Source organism: Sporisorium graminicola, chromosome SGRAM_7 (assembly GCF_005498985.1).
Source record: "Sporisorium graminicola strain CBS 10092 chromosome SGRAM_7, whole genome shotgun sequence".
Lineage (NCBI taxonomy): Eukaryota > Fungi > Basidiomycota > Ustilaginomycetes > Ustilaginales > Ustilaginaceae > Sporisorium > Sporisorium graminicola.
The window spans coordinates 312612-329223 of NC_043737.1; the positions used below are offsets into that span (position 1 = coordinate 312612).

At 57.8% G+C, this 16612-nt stretch overlaps 5 protein-coding genes across 5 annotated transcripts; 3 read left to right on the top strand and 2 right to left on the bottom strand.

Annotated features, from left to right (window-relative positions):
* Nucleotides 1-994: 994 nt before the first annotated feature.
* On the top strand, nucleotides 995-3727 carry EX895_005564 (uncharacterized protein; the record flags this gene model as incomplete). Its single annotated transcript, XM_029886156.1, has 1 exon — nucleotides 995-3727. One exon carries the CDS (start codon nucleotides 995-997, stop codon nucleotides 3725-3727), a length of 2733 nt encoding a protein of 910 aa, XP_029737387.1.
* A 4300-nt stretch (nucleotides 3728-8027) lies between these two features.
* EX895_005565 (uncharacterized protein) lies at nucleotides 8028-9533 on the top strand (the record flags this gene model as incomplete). Its single annotated transcript, XM_029886157.1, has 1 exon — nucleotides 8028-9533. The coding sequence occupies one exon, from the start codon at nucleotides 8028-8030 to the stop codon at nucleotides 9531-9533; it is 1506 nt and encodes a 501-aa protein (XP_029737388.1).
* Nucleotides 9534-10117: 584 nt separating this feature from the next.
* EX895_005566 (uncharacterized protein) lies at nucleotides 10118-11287 on the bottom strand (the record flags this gene model as incomplete). Its single annotated transcript, XM_029886158.1, has 1 exon — nucleotides 10118-11287. One exon carries the CDS (start codon nucleotides 11285-11287, stop codon nucleotides 10118-10120), a length of 1170 nt encoding a protein of 389 aa, XP_029737389.1.
* A 207-nt stretch (nucleotides 11288-11494) lies between these two features.
* EX895_005567 (uncharacterized protein) lies at nucleotides 11495-12317 on the bottom strand (the record flags this gene model as incomplete). Its single annotated transcript, XM_029886159.1, has 2 exons — nucleotides 11495-12078; nucleotides 12171-12317. Coding segments are annotated over 2 exons (731 nt in total), but the record flags the coding sequence as incomplete, so codon positions are not given.
* A 1153-nt stretch (nucleotides 12318-13470) lies between these two features.
* On the top strand, nucleotides 13471-16122 carry EX895_005568 (uncharacterized protein; the record flags this gene model as incomplete). Its single annotated transcript, XM_029886160.1, has 1 exon — nucleotides 13471-16122. The coding sequence occupies one exon, from the start codon at nucleotides 13471-13473 to the stop codon at nucleotides 16120-16122; it is 2652 nt and encodes an 883-aa protein (XP_029737391.1).
* Nucleotides 16123-16612: the final 490 nt, after the last annotated feature.

Here is a 16612-nt window from a genome sequence, read left to right on the forward strand (position 1 = left end):
CACCAACCAAAAGAGGGGAAAAAATTGTTTTTGATTCTGTCTTGAAGTAATGGGGCTGTCCAGTGTATGAGTGAGTGAGTGAGTGAGTGGCTGGCTGATGAGTTGTATTTTTTGTGATGTACTTTTTGTGATTTGATTTCGGGCTCGCCTCGCCTGACTGTGTGCCTCTCTTGCATGCAGTTTCAAGTCACGCTGCTTTGCGTGCAAGTGTGCAATTGGAGAGCGCAGCCTTTCTTGTCTGGCTCTTCAGTCCCGGACAACGTCGGAGTGAGAGAGTGCTCGCTGCTGTGAGAGCTTTCTGCCCCGCCGTCCCCGCTGTCGACGGCATCACGACGACCCCTCCTCCTCATCCCCGTCCTCATCCTCATCTTAATTCCCATCGCCATCCTCATCCTTACCCTCCCCACTCCGCACCTCTGGCGCTTTGCCAATCTCGCGACACCTCTCCAATCTGACTCCGACGCACTGCCAACGATCATCCGTCGCAGCGTGTAGGGGCGTCGCTCTGCTCATCATCAGGTAGCCAACACTCGCCTCAGATCGTCAACTCCCATTCATTGCGGGGCCCCTTCTCTTCTTCGACTCATTATCTTTTGTTGTTGCATGTAGGAAGCTCCTTCTCTCGTCCGTCATGTTCGACTCTTTGTGACCGCAGCTTGGAGCCGTGGCCTCTCAAGGCTTCTAAATTCGTCTCTCTTATCATCGCATTGCATTCAGCCTCGTCTACTTCTCCTCGGCCCCACGACCCGATTCCAGCTTGCTCCCTTCTTCTTCGATCTCCTCGCTCTACAAAGGACCTACACCAACACCAACATCATGTGTTTGCGTTGTTGAAACGATCTTCGGTCCACCACCGATACCCTTAGGCAATCGACATTAGGTCACAACACCACAACAATCTGATCGCCGCCGAGTCAGACACCCTATTGTACCCTCTGTACTTCACATTCTGCTTGCATCAGGCGCCGTCTGACATCTTCGCTTGCTCTCAAACATGGACTCGACTCCAGTGACGGCTCTCAAGGAGCTTCGCATCGACACTTCTATCGGCGCGGCTCCGTTTTCCACAGACACCGAGTCCGAATTGCCCGTGGTCGAAGTAGCTCAGCTCTCACCCAAACTCGACCGTGTTCGACATCACCTCATCCCAGCACGCACAAACACCTGCGTCCGCGCGCCTTGCCTCAAGCGACAAGCCTCTGTCCCGATCTCGAGCATCTCTCTCGACCTGGCCAGTGCTCGTCGTGGAAGCGCTTCCGTCCAGGACCGGGTGGCTTCCAACCCTCTGCCCACCTCGTTTGCCGCTCCGCGCAACCTCGTCCTCCAATCGGCTTCGCGCCATGTCCACTTTGACGATGCTCCGCCCGAGGAGTTTTTTGTGCTTTCCGGCGCGTCTTACGATCGCCGTCCAATCAAATGCACTCAGGGCGGCTCCGAGTTCGACATGAGCCTTCCGCCCCGATGCAAATCCTATAACGGAGACGATTCCAACGACGACGACGCCTCTTCCACAGACGGGGGCCCCATTACCCTTGAATCTGCGGAAGAACCCGCACCCGATGTCGGCTTCTTCCACGACCCTACGCTCGAGAACTGGGCCTGCATCAAAAATGGAACCGTCATCGCTTCCGTCGGCTACCAGCCACGACAGCAGCAGTCCGGCCTGATGGCCAGTGGCAAATCGCTCCACTTTTCCGCCCTGTCCTCGTCGCAGCATGCCTCGGCTCTCAACGGGGGAGCAGATCCTTCCCTGAGCTATCCAGAGACACAACCGGAAGCGACGTCGCAGAAAGTGAGCCTTCCCGTGCACGGCTTCCGCTCCTTTGGCGGTCTTCAAAACAGTCTTGCTCCAAAGACAGCAGCAGCAGCAGCTGTTGCCGCCCCTGTTCAACCGGTGGCGTCGCCAAAGCAGGCGCCCAGCACCGAGGAGACGACTCCGCCGTCTGTCCGCAAGCTTTCGCCCGATGCCACGCCTATGCCAAGCCCTAGCCTGCACAAGTCCATCGGCGCTTTTACCAGCGTAAGCTACTTTGCCAGCGGTTCGAGTTGCGCGCAGTCGTCCAGCACTGCCGACAGCAAGCATACCCGAGAAGCACCGAGCAAAGACATGGCCTTGTCCAGCGAAAATGCGCTCGGCATCATGGAGGTGCTACGTGACGAAGCGGCTAACGCTTCCAGCAACGACACGGGTCGTGACTTTCGCGTCAACGAACCCAGCCTGAGCTACACCAGTACCAGTAGCCCGTCCGGCATCAAGCCGGCGCGTATCACGGTCAACGTGCCGGAAGCCACCGCACGTTCCACACCGCGACGCATGGGCTTGGAAAGGAGGATGGCCGACAAGGACGCCGTGCGCATCTCCAGCCTCCATCCCTCGGCATCTGTCAATGGAGGTGTCACGGCATCGTCTTCCGGCTGGTCCAACTTGCTCGGCGTCACTTCGTCGCCTCTGTCATCGCGTTGCTCTTCGGTGGATCCCTGGAGCAGCCTGAGCAGCGATGGAGACGGAGATGGAACCGAGTCGCCCTGCAACGAGACGAGCTGGATCAGCAGCAACTGCACCAGTCCCGACCTCAGCCCTTTCGAACAGGCGGCCGAAGGCTTCAGCCACAAGAACGGCTCACACCCACCCGTCGGCTCGACTCCGAGCTGGCTGGAAGCACGCAGCATCAAGCACGTCGACTCTACATCAACGCTCAGCAATGGTGGCTCGAGCTACGCCAAAGCGATCCTGTCCGATGCAGAACGCGAGCTCAACACGCCCAAAAGCACCGATCTTGCCGACGAGACCAAATTTTCGTCGTCGGTCGAGACGGTCAGCACGATGAGCTGGGAGCACAAGCGCTTGACGGGCATGGTATCCAGCAATCTGCTTGGCGGAATTTCAAGTGGCGATGTTTCGACCTCGGAAGCCACGACACCCGAATCGTCTCGGCGACCCAGCTTCCATCACAACGACGTGGTGTCGCATCGACTGTCGCCGAGTTTGAGGACGGGCTTTGCGGACCACGATTCTTCGGCCATCGACACACTCGACGAGGACGATTCGCACATGCTGCGCGTGCGCTCGCACAGCAGGGACGGGCATGCCAAGAAGAAGTCCACCAAGTGTCGATACTGCCGATCGCTGCGACAGCGCATCAAGAACGCGGGCACGGAGTCGTCGGCGCCGACGTCGTCTGGCGGCTCTGCTCAGATCACGGACGCGGAAGAGGATGCAGAGGGCAAGGGCGGGTATCTCAGTCTGGCATCGGCGGCCGTGTCGCTGGCACAGCACGACTCGCGCAAGGTCAGTGCCGATCTCCCAGGCTCTACCGAGGTGTCCGAGATGGAGGACGAGGATGCGCAGCGCTCGAGCGTGCGCTCGCTGAGCATGGACGAATGGTCGTCTAACGCCTCTCGTTCGCGATCACGCGATCGTTCTGCCTTGTCGCGTGTTTCTGCCACCATGGAAGCGCAGCATGATCGCGAATCATCCAACTCACCCGCGGAGAGCTGCTCCGAGTCGCCGCGCGTATTGGCGGTAAACTTACCCACGGAATGTACGTGCGACAAGAAGCGGGAAAAGGAGCGGATGAAGAAGAAGATGCGCAAGGAGCGCGAGTTGGAGCGCGAACGCGACCGCGAATGGGAGCGAGACCAGGCGAGGGGCAGACAGAAGAAGCTGTTTGGCGAGAGCTTTGGCGACGCCGACACGAGCTGTCTGTCTGCGCTGGACGGTTTCTAAGGCATTTTCGACAGCAGCGTCGAAGGCCGTTGTCATCGCCTAGCTACAAGAGCACGGTTCCTCGTCCGTCTCGTTAGGATTCTCTCGTACTTGTCCTCAGCATTGTTTCTGGTTTTCAACACACATTCTTTGCATTGATCATTGTCGTCTTTATGGTGATGAGGCTTGCGTACGTCGGGAGACAAGCCGTGGCGAGGTGTCTGTGGTGCCGTCTCGACAGACTGTGTGACTGCGCGAAAAGATGAGAGGGAGGGAGCTAGAGACAGCAGCCTCGTGTGGCTTTTGGAGCCAGAAGCCAAAATTGTGATTATAGAGAGGGTGGGCGCGGGAGAACGAGTCTGCAGATCCCCTTCTTGTCGATCAAGGATTTCGATGCCTTCTTTTCCAATGCGATATTTTTTTTCGAGTCAAGGACACACGGCTTCAAGATCTTCCGAGGAGGCCTGCTGCTCGAGGCTCTTTCTCGAGCAAGAATTTCGAGCAATGGCAGAACGGGGAAGGTGGTGCTACAGTACAGAGGATGTCTTGTGCTTCAAGTTGGTCCAGTGAACCTGGTCGGTGCTGCGACCAGATCCCACCCTTCCGACATGCAGCTGATAGGACGCTAAGAGCCAGGGGCCCCAGTCAAGTCATCGCCTCGAGGCTGTCTGCGGCTGTCTCGAGGCAACGGCCGAATGATGGCGGACAAGAAGGCAAATGATCCGAGACACAAATGCACAGAAGAGTGCACATCATGTCGGTGTAGAGCAGACCGCGCCCGACGCTGACCGCCTGCGCTGCCCCGCAGTCCGCAGGCGGACCGTGCCTTTCCGTCTTCTCTACAATGCTTCTCGCTCAGCCCACAAGCACTACAACCGACCAACGTTGGATAGACCTTTTTGTCCTTGCTTGTCTTTCACATCTTGCCACATAACGAAACGTGGCAGAATCTTACTGTACCGATCCGGAGCCTGTTTGTCACCGTCCTGAGCTTCCATCATGCGCTGCTCTCTTTTAGAAGAAACGAGGCAGCAACAAATTGGGATGGTTGTGGTCTTTTCATTTCTCGACAACCAGCCGAGATTGTGTTGCTGATGTTGCTCGCCGTTGAAAAATGCATTCGCTTGCGCCTCCCTCTCCCCCTCTCCCCCTCTCTCCCATCCCTGTTGGAGAGAAGTGTGTAGGCCTGCTGCGCGTTTGTGTATGCATTCACACTAAAATGGGCGACAGAAACAAACTCACCTGAAGACTCAGTCTCCAATTGCACTTGCCAATCAGCCAGCCAGCCACAAGCGCACGCACACTTTTTTCCACTGCTGCTCAGCACCCGCCCAGACCAACACTTTCCGATTCTTGTTATTTATTTATTTATAATTTTTTGCCCAAATTGTCACACGCTTTTGGGAGACTCATCCGCCGCCTGCCGTGAGCCCCTTTGGGTCGGTCGGTGCGTCTGCCTGGCTCTCTCCCTCTCTCTCTCTCTCTCTCACTCATATACACACGCACATTTTAGTCTCAGGCTGCTTGCTGCTGCTGCTTGGTGAAGTGTCTCCGCCGCCGTGCATTGCATCGACTTCACCTGTCTTCACACGCTGACCATCACCATCACCATCATCATCACACTCACACTCACACGCACACTCAAACCTCACACACACACTGCCACTTACATCCGCCCTTGCCATCTTCATCCATCGCCGTGGTCATCCTATCTTCACCCTCTCCCTAATCCTTCGACTTAATTCTACGTCTCTTTTATTAGTCAATCGAGCCTCCTCCTTCGCCCAACCTCACCGCCTAGTCGTCGCCTCTTTCGTGTCGACATCCCCTCAGATCTTCAAGCTATACGACGACGCCATCACTATCAGCCTTTCACGGTCTCTCTTTGCGCTGCCATTCTTTTCACTCTGGCCCATTCTCGGCTGCTCTTGATTCGCTCTTAACCCGGTCTCTCCCGCTGTGACCGCGTCCGCATTCCTTCTGATGCTTCCAGCTGCTTTGCTTTGAACCAACTAGCAGATTGACGCGAACACGTCGAGGTTGCCGTGGCTCTTCCACTTGCTTCTGCGGGGGCTCTCTCGCCAGTCCGAGCTACACACTGCTACCCTCATCGCATCGCAGAGTACTTTGAGGCATTTCACCCTTTTCTGTCGCAATGCCTACCACCGTTCCCTCAGCCGTTGCCTCCGCAAACCTCGCCTCCTCGGTTCCCAGTCACAAAAAGTTCACCACCTTTGCAGGCCTCAGGGAGATGTCGGCGCGCGGCGCAAGTCATAATGGCTCCACCGGCCCGCCGAGTAGCGCCCGTACCAGCGTCCGTGGTCTCTTTGACGACGACGGTCTGCCCAGCTCGCTCACCGCCAGCCCGCGCCTCCATAATGCCGAGCTAGACTCCACCTTGAAAGAGCCTGCCTCGGCTGTCGCGCTCGGCAGATCTGCAGACGGCCCGTGGAGCATCAGCGTCGCCGAAGCCAAGGACAAGCGCGAAGGTCGCAAGCGCAAGCAGCTCGTTGCCTCCTACACTCTTTATGTCACCACGCCCACCCACAACATCACCCTCATCCGCTCCGCCACCGACATCACGGAGATGGACCAGAAAATCAGAGATGCTCTTTCGTCCAACTCATCACTTCCTACCTTGCCGACCTTGCCGACCTCGGCACCTCAACTCAGTGGCCGCAAGTTTTTCCAAACTATCTCCCGCACCCTGTCACCTGGCGCTTCCAGATCTCGTACCACCTTCTCCAACTTTGCCGGAGACCCCACGTCGCCAACCACCGCTGAAATCAACGGAAGCGGTGCTGCATCCCCGCCACCGTCTGCTCCGCTCTCTCCTCAGCCCAATACCGCATCCAAGCTCTCCTCGCATTCCATCACCACCCAGCTCGCCACCTACTTTACCGGCCTCGCCAACGATCCTGTTATCCGCAACCACAAGGCGTGGAAGCGCTTTGTGCGTGTAGGTACTGACGATTTTCAGAGCGTGCGAGTCGAGCGTCGCGTCCGCAAGGTCCGCAGCGATCTGGCCCAGCACGTCAAATCGTCGGTGGCGCCCCGCAACACCAATGTCGGTGTCGCTCCTGCCCAATCGGATCTTGAAGAGGACTCAGGACCCACCGAAGACGACCTCGATCTCGACTCGGCCGATGACTCTTCTCGCGCGTCACTTCCGCCCACGGGCAGACTCAGCCGCGCCACCGTCGCTTCACGATCCGAGACCGTCGACACCGCCTCCTCCGACAAGCGAGGCGCCGCTGATGATAGCCGCTCCACCAACACCAACATTGAGATGATCCCAGAAGAGCACAACGGCCAAGAGTCTGAAGAGGCTGGCGCGGACCAGCACGGCGGCGCAAGCAGGCTGGATCGCAGCCGTTCCCACCGCCGCCGCAAGGGCTCCAACAAGGTCACCGTCGACGACTTTGAGATGATCCGCGTGCTTGGCAAGGGTTGCGCCGGCAAGGTCCTCCTCGTGCGTCATTCGTCGTCGCGTGGCTTGTATGCCATGAAGTCGATTCACAAAAGGCACGTGCTTGCACATCAAGAGCTCCAGCACACGCTCACCGAGCAAGCCGTGCTCAAACGCATGGCCAAGGACGTCCTCGATCCTTTTGTGGTGCGTCTCTGGTGGTCGTTCCACGACCGCAACAACCTCTACCTCGTCATGGACTTCCACCCGGGCGGGGACCTGGCCACGCAGCTCTCACGCTGGGGACGACTTGGCCGCGACCGTGCTCGCTTCTACGCCGCCGAGATCGTTGAGGGCGTCGAGGGCCTCCACAAGGCCGGCGTCATCTACCGTGATCTCAAGCCCGAAAATGTGCTCATCGGCGCCGACGGCCACATTGTGCTTTCTGACTTTGGTCTCTCGAAAGAGTTCAGCGGCCGTAGCAGATCGATTGGCAGTGTCACCCCCCCGCCTACCTCGCCCGGTCGCTCGCATTCCAGCACTAGCATCAACGTGGCGAGGTCCGCGCACTGGATGTCGGCTTCCGACGACGCATCCGACGGGCCTTCCAGGTCATCCTCGAGCCGATGGCTTGAGGACCGCGAGACGACCACCACCTTCTGCGGAACGGCCGAGTATTTGGCGCCCGAGGTTCTCCAGGGCCAAGCCTACTCGTACGAAGTCGACTGGTGGAGCTTTGGCACCATGCTCTACGAGATGCTCACTGGCATCACACCCTTCTGGGCCGATACGCACGCCGACATGTATGCAAAGGTGCTGCGCGATCCTCTGGTCTTCCCCGAGGACCGAGTCTTGGATCAGGATACTAAGAGTCTTCTTCGAGGCCTGCTGCAGAGGAACCCGCAGCTCCGCATGAAGGAGCCGCGCATCAAGAAGCATCCTTACTTTTCCATGATCGAGTGGGACCACATCTTCCACAAGCGCTACATTCCTCCCTACATCCCGCCCATCGACCCCGACAACGAGATTGACACGCAAAACTTTGACGAAGCTTTTCTGGAGATGCAGCCTACCGTTGCCCACGAAGTCGATGCTAGCGTCGACATGGCGGCTGCTGGAGGAGCAGGAGATGCGGGTGGTCTCGTGGCCCAAGAGACCGTCGATGGCCCATCGGATCGGGCGGGCCCAGGCGTAGTTGCAGGCGCAGTCGCAGAGGCTACGCCGGACCAGAGCATGGACGACCGCGACGCGTCGGAGCACAGCAACCTCTTCGACGGGTACTCGTTCCGCGGCCGTAAAGACTCCGAGTCGATCATCTCGATCTTGTCCACCGAGCAACCCGACGATGGCGACACGGAAGCTGCCATTTCGGCTTCTCCTGTGAAGCAAGCAGCTGTCCTCGGCGTCAAGCAAGCCACTCAACAGCCTTCGCTCTCTTCTGTGGTCACCAAGGCGACGGTTGCCCCTGCCGTCGTTGACCGACAGCCTCCTGCAGAGCTTGTCACGTCGCAGGAGAAGCATCCGGCCAGGTCTAGCCAGCCCTCTAGCGCCGATGTCCCGATCGCTGACGACGAGGATGATGAGGCAGCCGTCCGCAATGCAGCTGCGGTGCTTGCTCAGCTGGAATACGAAGCTAGCATGCAGATGTCCTCGCTTGCTGGTATGTCGGTTAACGGCGCCGCATCCAGCGACGCAGTACAGCCGCACAGCCGCGACGCAACCACCAACACCTCTGACTCCCAGAGTGATTATGCGGCCAGCCAAGCTCAGAGCTCGCCTGCAAGCTCGTATGCAAGCCGATCGGCAGTGCCTCGCAAGATGGTTCCCTCTGCGGTCGGACGTCCAAGCAACGGTGCTATCCGCGAGAGCGATCACGAGGACGAGGATTGGGATATGGTCGAGCTGTCGGGCCCTGATGGCGAGCTCAAGTCGGAGCTCAACGGGGGACGGGGTACCAATCTGTTTGCGCGCGGCGTCGTTGACACGTATCGCCTTCTGCGACGACAGGAATCGACACGCATGTCGCCCTCGATGAGTTATTCGTCTACCTCGAGCCGTCCCTTCAACCGTCTGGGCAAGCGACGAAACGGTCAAGGCATGACACTGATGCGCTCCAAGGCCTCGATGGGCCAGCTGACCACGGCTGGCAGCATCAACACGATTGCGCGAGCTGCCGATGCGACCGGCGCCAGTGGCGATGACGCCGATGGTGAAAAGGATGCCATCGAACAGGCAGCCGCTCAGCTTACCGCCACTGGCGGTCGGGCGTCGGTGCTTTCGGCATCGTCGAACACGGAGCTAAATCGCCGTTCTGCCGCCTCGCCCAGTCTGTCGGGCAGTGAGGAGAACAAGCATCAGGCTCGATTGAAGAAGATCAAACGCTTTACTACGTTCTTTGAGCCGGCCTCGCATCGATGATCGGTGTCGTTTGCCTCGCGTTCTGCTGCTAATGTATCTCTGTCCGTCACCGCCGCAACTTGCTTGGGCGGTGCAACCGGACAGAGGGCTATACCCCTCGACTTCTGATCCAGCTGATGGACTCTCTTCTAGAGCGAGCGTTCCTCGCCAGCCAGTCACACAATCAACCTTTGTTCATACCTGGTACAGCCATTGCGACTCTTTGCGCTGATGTTCTGCTCCTTTTCCTTCCCCCTCCCCCCACCTTTCCAGCCTATACACGTTCATCCCCATACACGGCGGCATGCTACAGTACACATTCCCTTCCGTCTTTCTCCGGGCCCTTTGACTCCTTCTGGTCGCACGTACAGTTTGGACGAAGATTCAAACCAGCACATCACACTCTTTTAGACTCGTCTTTACACACACACACACACACTTTCACTTGGTCCAACTCCAGCGTCACTCTTTTGTTGTTCTTGCGTTGCTTTAAGTTACGATCTTTGTCACCGTCTTTTTCGTCATACAGTCGTTTTGTCTCTCTTGTTCTACGTGCTTGGGCGAGACGTGAGCATTTGGACTGTGTGTGAGGGTATAAGTTGACTTCAGAGCCAGAGCTTTGTTTCTGTGGCAGAGAGGATTTTGGGTTTGCGTCCCCTGTACAGGGCGGTGAGGGTGCGTTTCTCGATCCAGGGTTTTTGGGCTTGTGGGTTGGAGTTGGCGGGGAGGGGGAGGGGGAGGAGGTCGAGGTCGATGATGAGGGCGCTCTGTTCGCCGCCGTAGGCCTTGCTGATGCCGGTGTCGATGAGGAGGATCGAGTTGTTGCAGCGGGTGACGAAGCCGTCGAAGTGCGGGGTGTGGCCCATGACGAGGTGGTTGACGCGCAGGGCCGAGGTTGCGGCGGCGGCGTTGGGGCAGGCGAGGGCGGGGGGGTCGGAGGCGTAGCCGCGGTACCAGAGCGGGCCGTGTTCGGACCAGAGCTCCTGTTCGTCGTGGGTTGTGTTGGGGGGCAGCCAGGCGGGTTGCGGCTGCGAGAGGGCTTTGCGGAGGAACGATTGACCGAGCGTGTTGATGTGGTCGGTGCCGAGCGAGGCGTAGTGCGGGGTGATGCCGCCGTGGACAAAACTCATGCGCGGTGGTGAGTAGTTGGCTGGCAGAGCAGGGTGTGTGGGCGGCAGCAACGCGATGGTGTGCGTGACGTTGTAGTGCTCCATCCAATCGCGCCCTATCCAACCCTGATCGGACATGGCATGCCGCCTGGCCTCGACCCCGCCAAAGCTCTCGACGTCCCCAGGCGTGACGTAGCGCCAATCGCCGAGAGCGTTCATGACCTCATGATTGCCTAAGCAATTCTTGACCTCGCCACCTGCGCGCGCTGCCTGCTCTCGGAGCGATATGAACAGACGGTAGAGCGCAATGGTGTCGTCGCCGCGGTCCACAATGTCGCCCGTAGAGACCAGCACGTCGTGCCCGCCCACCCATGTATAGGTGTCTCCCGAGGCGTCAGGCGTAGGAGAGACGACAGAAGCCATGGAGAGGACGTTGATGGCGTGTTGGAGGTCGCCGTGCAGATCGGCGACTGCCACGGTCCGGCGGGAGAGGGGCGTGCGCCCGTCTGGGAGCGGGGCGCCGGTGCTGAGCGAGCCGTACGTGTGCGATGGGTCGGCAGAACGGAGCGTCGGGGCGGCGTAGTAGCGGTAGCCAGAGTAGAGGCTCATGGCGACGAGGCCGTAGATGACGAATCGCATGGCTGCGGTGGCTGCTGTACGTGGCATGCACCGCGAAGGGTCGAGTGAGCGTCGATGGAGGAAAAGCTGAAAGGAAGAAACGGTGGCAAAGAAGAACGTCCAAAGGGTCCAGCGGCTGCACTAAAAAGTGTTGGTCTTTGCACGCACGCACCACACGCGCCACCCCTGGCATCACACACACGTTCGATACACACGCTTCACTCACCCTTCCAGCATCCCTTATTACTACACCATTCAAACAGCTCGTACAAAGATGTGCATAGGATACGGACACAGATCTGCACTAGGGATAGCAGGCAAATGCGCCTTGTTGCGCTCCACAAATCCGACCACACTCTCCACAAACCTCGCCAGCTCCTTCTTAACAACACCTCTCTGCTTGAGTTCAAAGGTGATATGCCATCGCTCGAATGCCTCGGCCTCGATGTGTGCCAGCTCGTCTTGCACTTGCGCAGGGCTAGACGCCGACGGCGGAACGAAGGTGCCGCTCGGCTGTCCGGCGCCGGAAGAAAACGCCTGTGCGAGCCAGCCGTATGGGTAGTTGCGCGGCGAGGCCCAGGCGCGTAGGGACGAGGCTGCATGAGCGGCGGTATGGACTACGCCCTGTTTGCTGCTGGTGCTGGTGCTGTTGCTGCTGGGTTCGGTGAGCGAAGTCGTGGTAGCGGCGTCTGCCTTGATGGATGAAGAACTCTTGCTGGAAGGCGGCAGAAAGTACACTGCGAGAGTAGCTCGTCCACTCAAAGCGAAAGCGGCGACGAGCTGCAATGCGCGTTGGGCGAGGAGCTCGTCGACTTGTGGATCTGCTATCGCTGGCTGATCTCGCAGCAGCATCCAACACAATCAGATACAACGAGTAGGGTAGGGTCAGCACATTGTTCAAAAGTGTACGATTTCGGGTTGTAGCACTCACAAACGTCATGCCAAACACCTCGAGGTACGCCGGCTTGACTGTACCGAGAAAGCGGTGGAAGCATATGGTGTGCAACACTACCCGCGCCGCTGCTTCCAACTGCGACGCCTCGCAAACTATGTCGTGCGTGTAATCGAGGCTCTGCATGGCGGTACGAATCCATCCATGGGTCTCTTAGCAACCGAAAGTGAATGTTATCACAAGCTGGTTGTGTAAAGGTCACATCCTTGCCCCGCGCTGTGAGCTGTGGGGGGCGTCGACAAAGTGAGGTGAGGGTGGACAATGGGGCTAGTGGTGGAGGGCAAGGAAAAGGGAATGGTGGAGCAGAGCGAAAGCTGAGTCTGAAACACTGCGGCCCGAGTGGGATAAAGTATGCAGGGTCCAACTCGTGCTTTGGCCGTGCCCCCCCAAAGGACTGATTCGAGCTTGGCACCAGCTACTGTACTGTACAGTACAACTGTGCTACTCGATTTTGCTTCTTGACACATTGCATCGAGCAACTTGATACAACGCATCCACGAACAAACGAAGCGAGCAGAGCTTTGTGCTTGTGCGCCCCCGCGAGAGTCAACGTTGAAATGTGGGTTGTAGGCAGAGCGAACAGTCGAACAAGTACCCCTTTGTTCTTGTCTGCAAGCTTTCAAAACGTCAAGCTGTCCAAAAGAGTGGAACAAAGCGTTCATACAAAGGGGCCATCACAACCCCTTGTGTGGTCGCTCGCTACGGCAACATTTGCCTTGTGCAGCGATCAAGGTGGCGCATGCTGCCCCTTTGTGTCTTCGCAATGTCTTTGCAGACGTCACACATCGCCCTTGACAGCAATGAGTGGCTGTTCAGCTTTCCCTTTGTTCCTAGTGGCGCCATGGCGCTGTCGAGTCCGACTTCAGTGTGACACTCTGCTTGCTGAGCAGTACTTGTAGTACGATGTCACCTCTTTAAAACAGGCATGACACTCCAGCCATTGAAAGCCCTTACTAGATTGTTCAGCCTTGACAATCCTTGCTAAAGCCTCCGTACTTGGACCCGCTTTCTCAACCAAACAAACACACACACACACCCCAGAGCAATGTCATCCCAGGAGCACATCTTCGACGGACCTCCATCATATCTTGACCTGCAACACTTCCACAGCCCTTCACATACAAACCACGCCCCTCTCCTAACCGATTCCGCTGCATGCATGGACTCGCATCGCGAAGCACGCATTCTCCAACCATGGCTCGGCTTGAGAGCACGACTCTTTCTCGCTCCCATATCCATCCCTCTCCTCTCTCTCCTCTTTGTCGGCTCTCGACTCTGGATGTCTTCCGACGACGCCTACGACTCTGTCTCTGCCGCCAAAGCTAACGTCCTCTCTGCATGCAATGCAGTAGAAGGCACAGCGTCCCTCGCCGCTTCCTTGCCTCACTTTCTCGCCGCTACCACCAACGTGCAACTCGCACAGTCGGTCACCTCTACCGTGCACGGGGCAGCACGTGTCTTTGATCTGTCTATGACAGTGATCGAAAAGGTGCTTGCCTACTTTGTCAATTCCTACAAGTCGCTGTTCATGTGTTTTATCGAGCTACTCGTGCGTGGGTCGCTCGCGGTGCTCATCGAAGCGGTGCAGTTGATCTCACAAGCCATCACTGCTGCCGCGCAGGGGATACGCGCAGCAATTCAGGAGTCGATCCAAGGCGTCAACGTCATTCTTTCCACCGCCGTCAGCGCGATTAACGACATCGTCGGAGCATTCGGGCTGCACGTCAACCCGCCTCACATCACAATCCCCTCCCTGACAGCACTGGAAAACATCACCCTTCCACACGAGATCCAAGACGGCCTGCTCAAGCTCAATGCCACCTTGCCAACACTGCAGCAGCTCAAGCAGACGCTGGACACACTCATCCAGACGCCATTCGAAGAGATGCGGCGCCAAGTTAACGCTACGCTCGGCGGGTTCGAGTTCAACCACACGCTGCTGCCCGTGCCGCAGATGCAGAACGTGACGTTTTGCGATCGAGTCGATACGCGTCCGTTGGATGAGTTGGGGGAAGAGCTGAGGCACGCGGCGCGGTGTGGGTTGGTCGTGCTGGCGCTGGTGGCAGTGGTAGTGGTGCTGTTGGGGGTGGCATGGGAATGGTGGAAGTGGCAGAGCGAGGTGAGGGCAGTTGAGCGGACCAGGGGTGTTTGGCTTGCCCAGCATCCCGAAATTGCCTCAAAGAAGGAGGGGGGTGATGGCCAGAGCGATGTGCTCAAGACGGAAAACCTCATGTCGTTGCTCACTATCTCTCGCCACCCACTCATCTCTTCCGTCTCGCTCGCACTCTGCCAACGAATGGGCATCACAACACGACAAGACCAACACCGCATCGCGTGGCTCCTTTGCTTCCTCACTCACCCCGCCTCGCTCGCATGCATCCTGACCGGCCTCTTGGGCCTCCTCTCGGTCCTGCTGCAAGCCATCCTAATCCGCCGCCTCACCAACCACTACTCGTCGTCGATCAACACCTCGCTCGCCCACCTATCGTCCGACGTCATCGCCGTCGTCAACGATCACTCGCGAAACGCCTCGCTCGAGTTCTCCACCTCCGCCAACGCGATCATCGCGCAGGTCGAAACGCAGCTCAACGAGCACGTCTTTCGATGGGTCGACACTACGACCTCAACAATGAATGCGACGCTCAACACGTTTGTTGACGGCATCACGGAGAGCTTGGAGAGCACGTTTGGGGGTACGCCGTTCAATGCACCACTGCAAACGTTCGTGCAGTGCATAGTGGGACAGAAGGTGGCAGGGATCGAGCGGGCGTTGACGTGGATGCATGACAATGCGTATGTCAACTTTAGCTTGGTGCCAGAGGACGTGCTGATGTTGGGACCGGAGGAGAAGGAGGCCATGTTGCGGCCGGTGCGTGAGGCGATGCTTGGTGATGGGGATCATGGCGATGGGGGTGGAGTGGTGGAGCATGTGACGGGTCGGTACTTGAAGCATTTGCAGCAGGAAAAGGTTATGTTCGCAGCGTTGGTTGGGGTGTACGGGGTGATATTGTTGGTTGGGCTGGTGGTGGTGCTGTATGCGACGATTGCAGAGCGAGGAGGGGATAGAGACGATGTGCACAGCGTTGTCACAGAGGAAAAGTTGAGGGATAGTCTTCAAGCTGCACCCTCTGCTGCAGTAGTCGGCTGGTGGCGTAGAACCCCAAGGCCCTCGCTATATCGCTTCCGTCGACAGCCATCTCCGCCGTCAAACGATTCCGTCGATCCTATACAGACTCTCAAGAACGTCGCTGCGCGTCGCACCTCGACAGCCCCCTCGAATCGCTCTGCTTGCACACATGTCGCCAAAGACAGCATCTCGTACCCGTTCCAGATCCCCACTTGCAGTCCTTCTGCTCGACCTCGGCAGCCGGCACCGCTGCGACAGGTGGACTCGAGCGACCGCGATTCCGTCCTGTCTATTCGGCAAGAAGGTCCTATCGAGGTAACGGACGCAGAGGCAGAGCTACGCAGCTCATGGCTCTCCTTTTTGGCGACTCACTCTCACGGAGAGCAAGCGGCGACAGCAGCCGAAGAAGGAGCACATGACAGGTTTGAGCGCCTGTTTGGCTGCTCTCCCGTCGCTTCACCTACAACGTCGAAGTTCGACAACCACATTTCTGCTCCGTCTGCGTCGCGTGGCGAGAATGTAGATGCAAACGAGAGGCGGTTCAGGGAGACGCTTGACCTCAGACCGGAACAGGATTGGATCGGGTCCAAGAGCCCTATTCCACCATCGGCGGCGAGCCAACAGACAACGGACGTCGAGCTTGTAGGTTCCAGTAACACGACTGATGCGCAGATGAAACATGCTGATGAAGGCAGCTATGCTTTTGCCAACACGAAAATGCCTCAGAATCGGCCGCTACAATCGCTACAGCAGCAGCAGAGGTGGATTGGATCTCCGCAGTCAATCTCATTTTACGCTTGGTAGCTCGCTCTTTTCGACCTGATCATAGTATCGCATCGACTTTTACCTTTGAACACTTTCTTTTGAGTGTGTAAGCGTGCTGCGTAGTTCAGATGCGATGAAGCGGCAAAGACGGCCATGCATGGTGATTGCGAGACTGCATTGCAAGCGTGTAATTTCGCGGCGCGCTAACATGTGGAGTTTTGCGTCCAAATTTTGGGCTGCTCGCGGCGGCGAAATCAAGATGTGGTGAAATTCCAAGTGTTGGTCTTCTCGGAACAGGTGCATCGACATGCTTCTTCTCACCACGACCAGATAGATCTCGTGGCACCCATAGACGGCTCTGCATTTGGGTCACAAGGCTTCCTGACATTGATACAGATACATGCTGGTACTCAAAGGTCCTCTCGCTATTCTCCGCATTCCGATATCCACGAACCTTGCTCGATCTAGACTCTTTGCCTCCTCCCCTCCACAGCGCCTCGCTCGAACCTCGATCGTACCACGGCCGCCC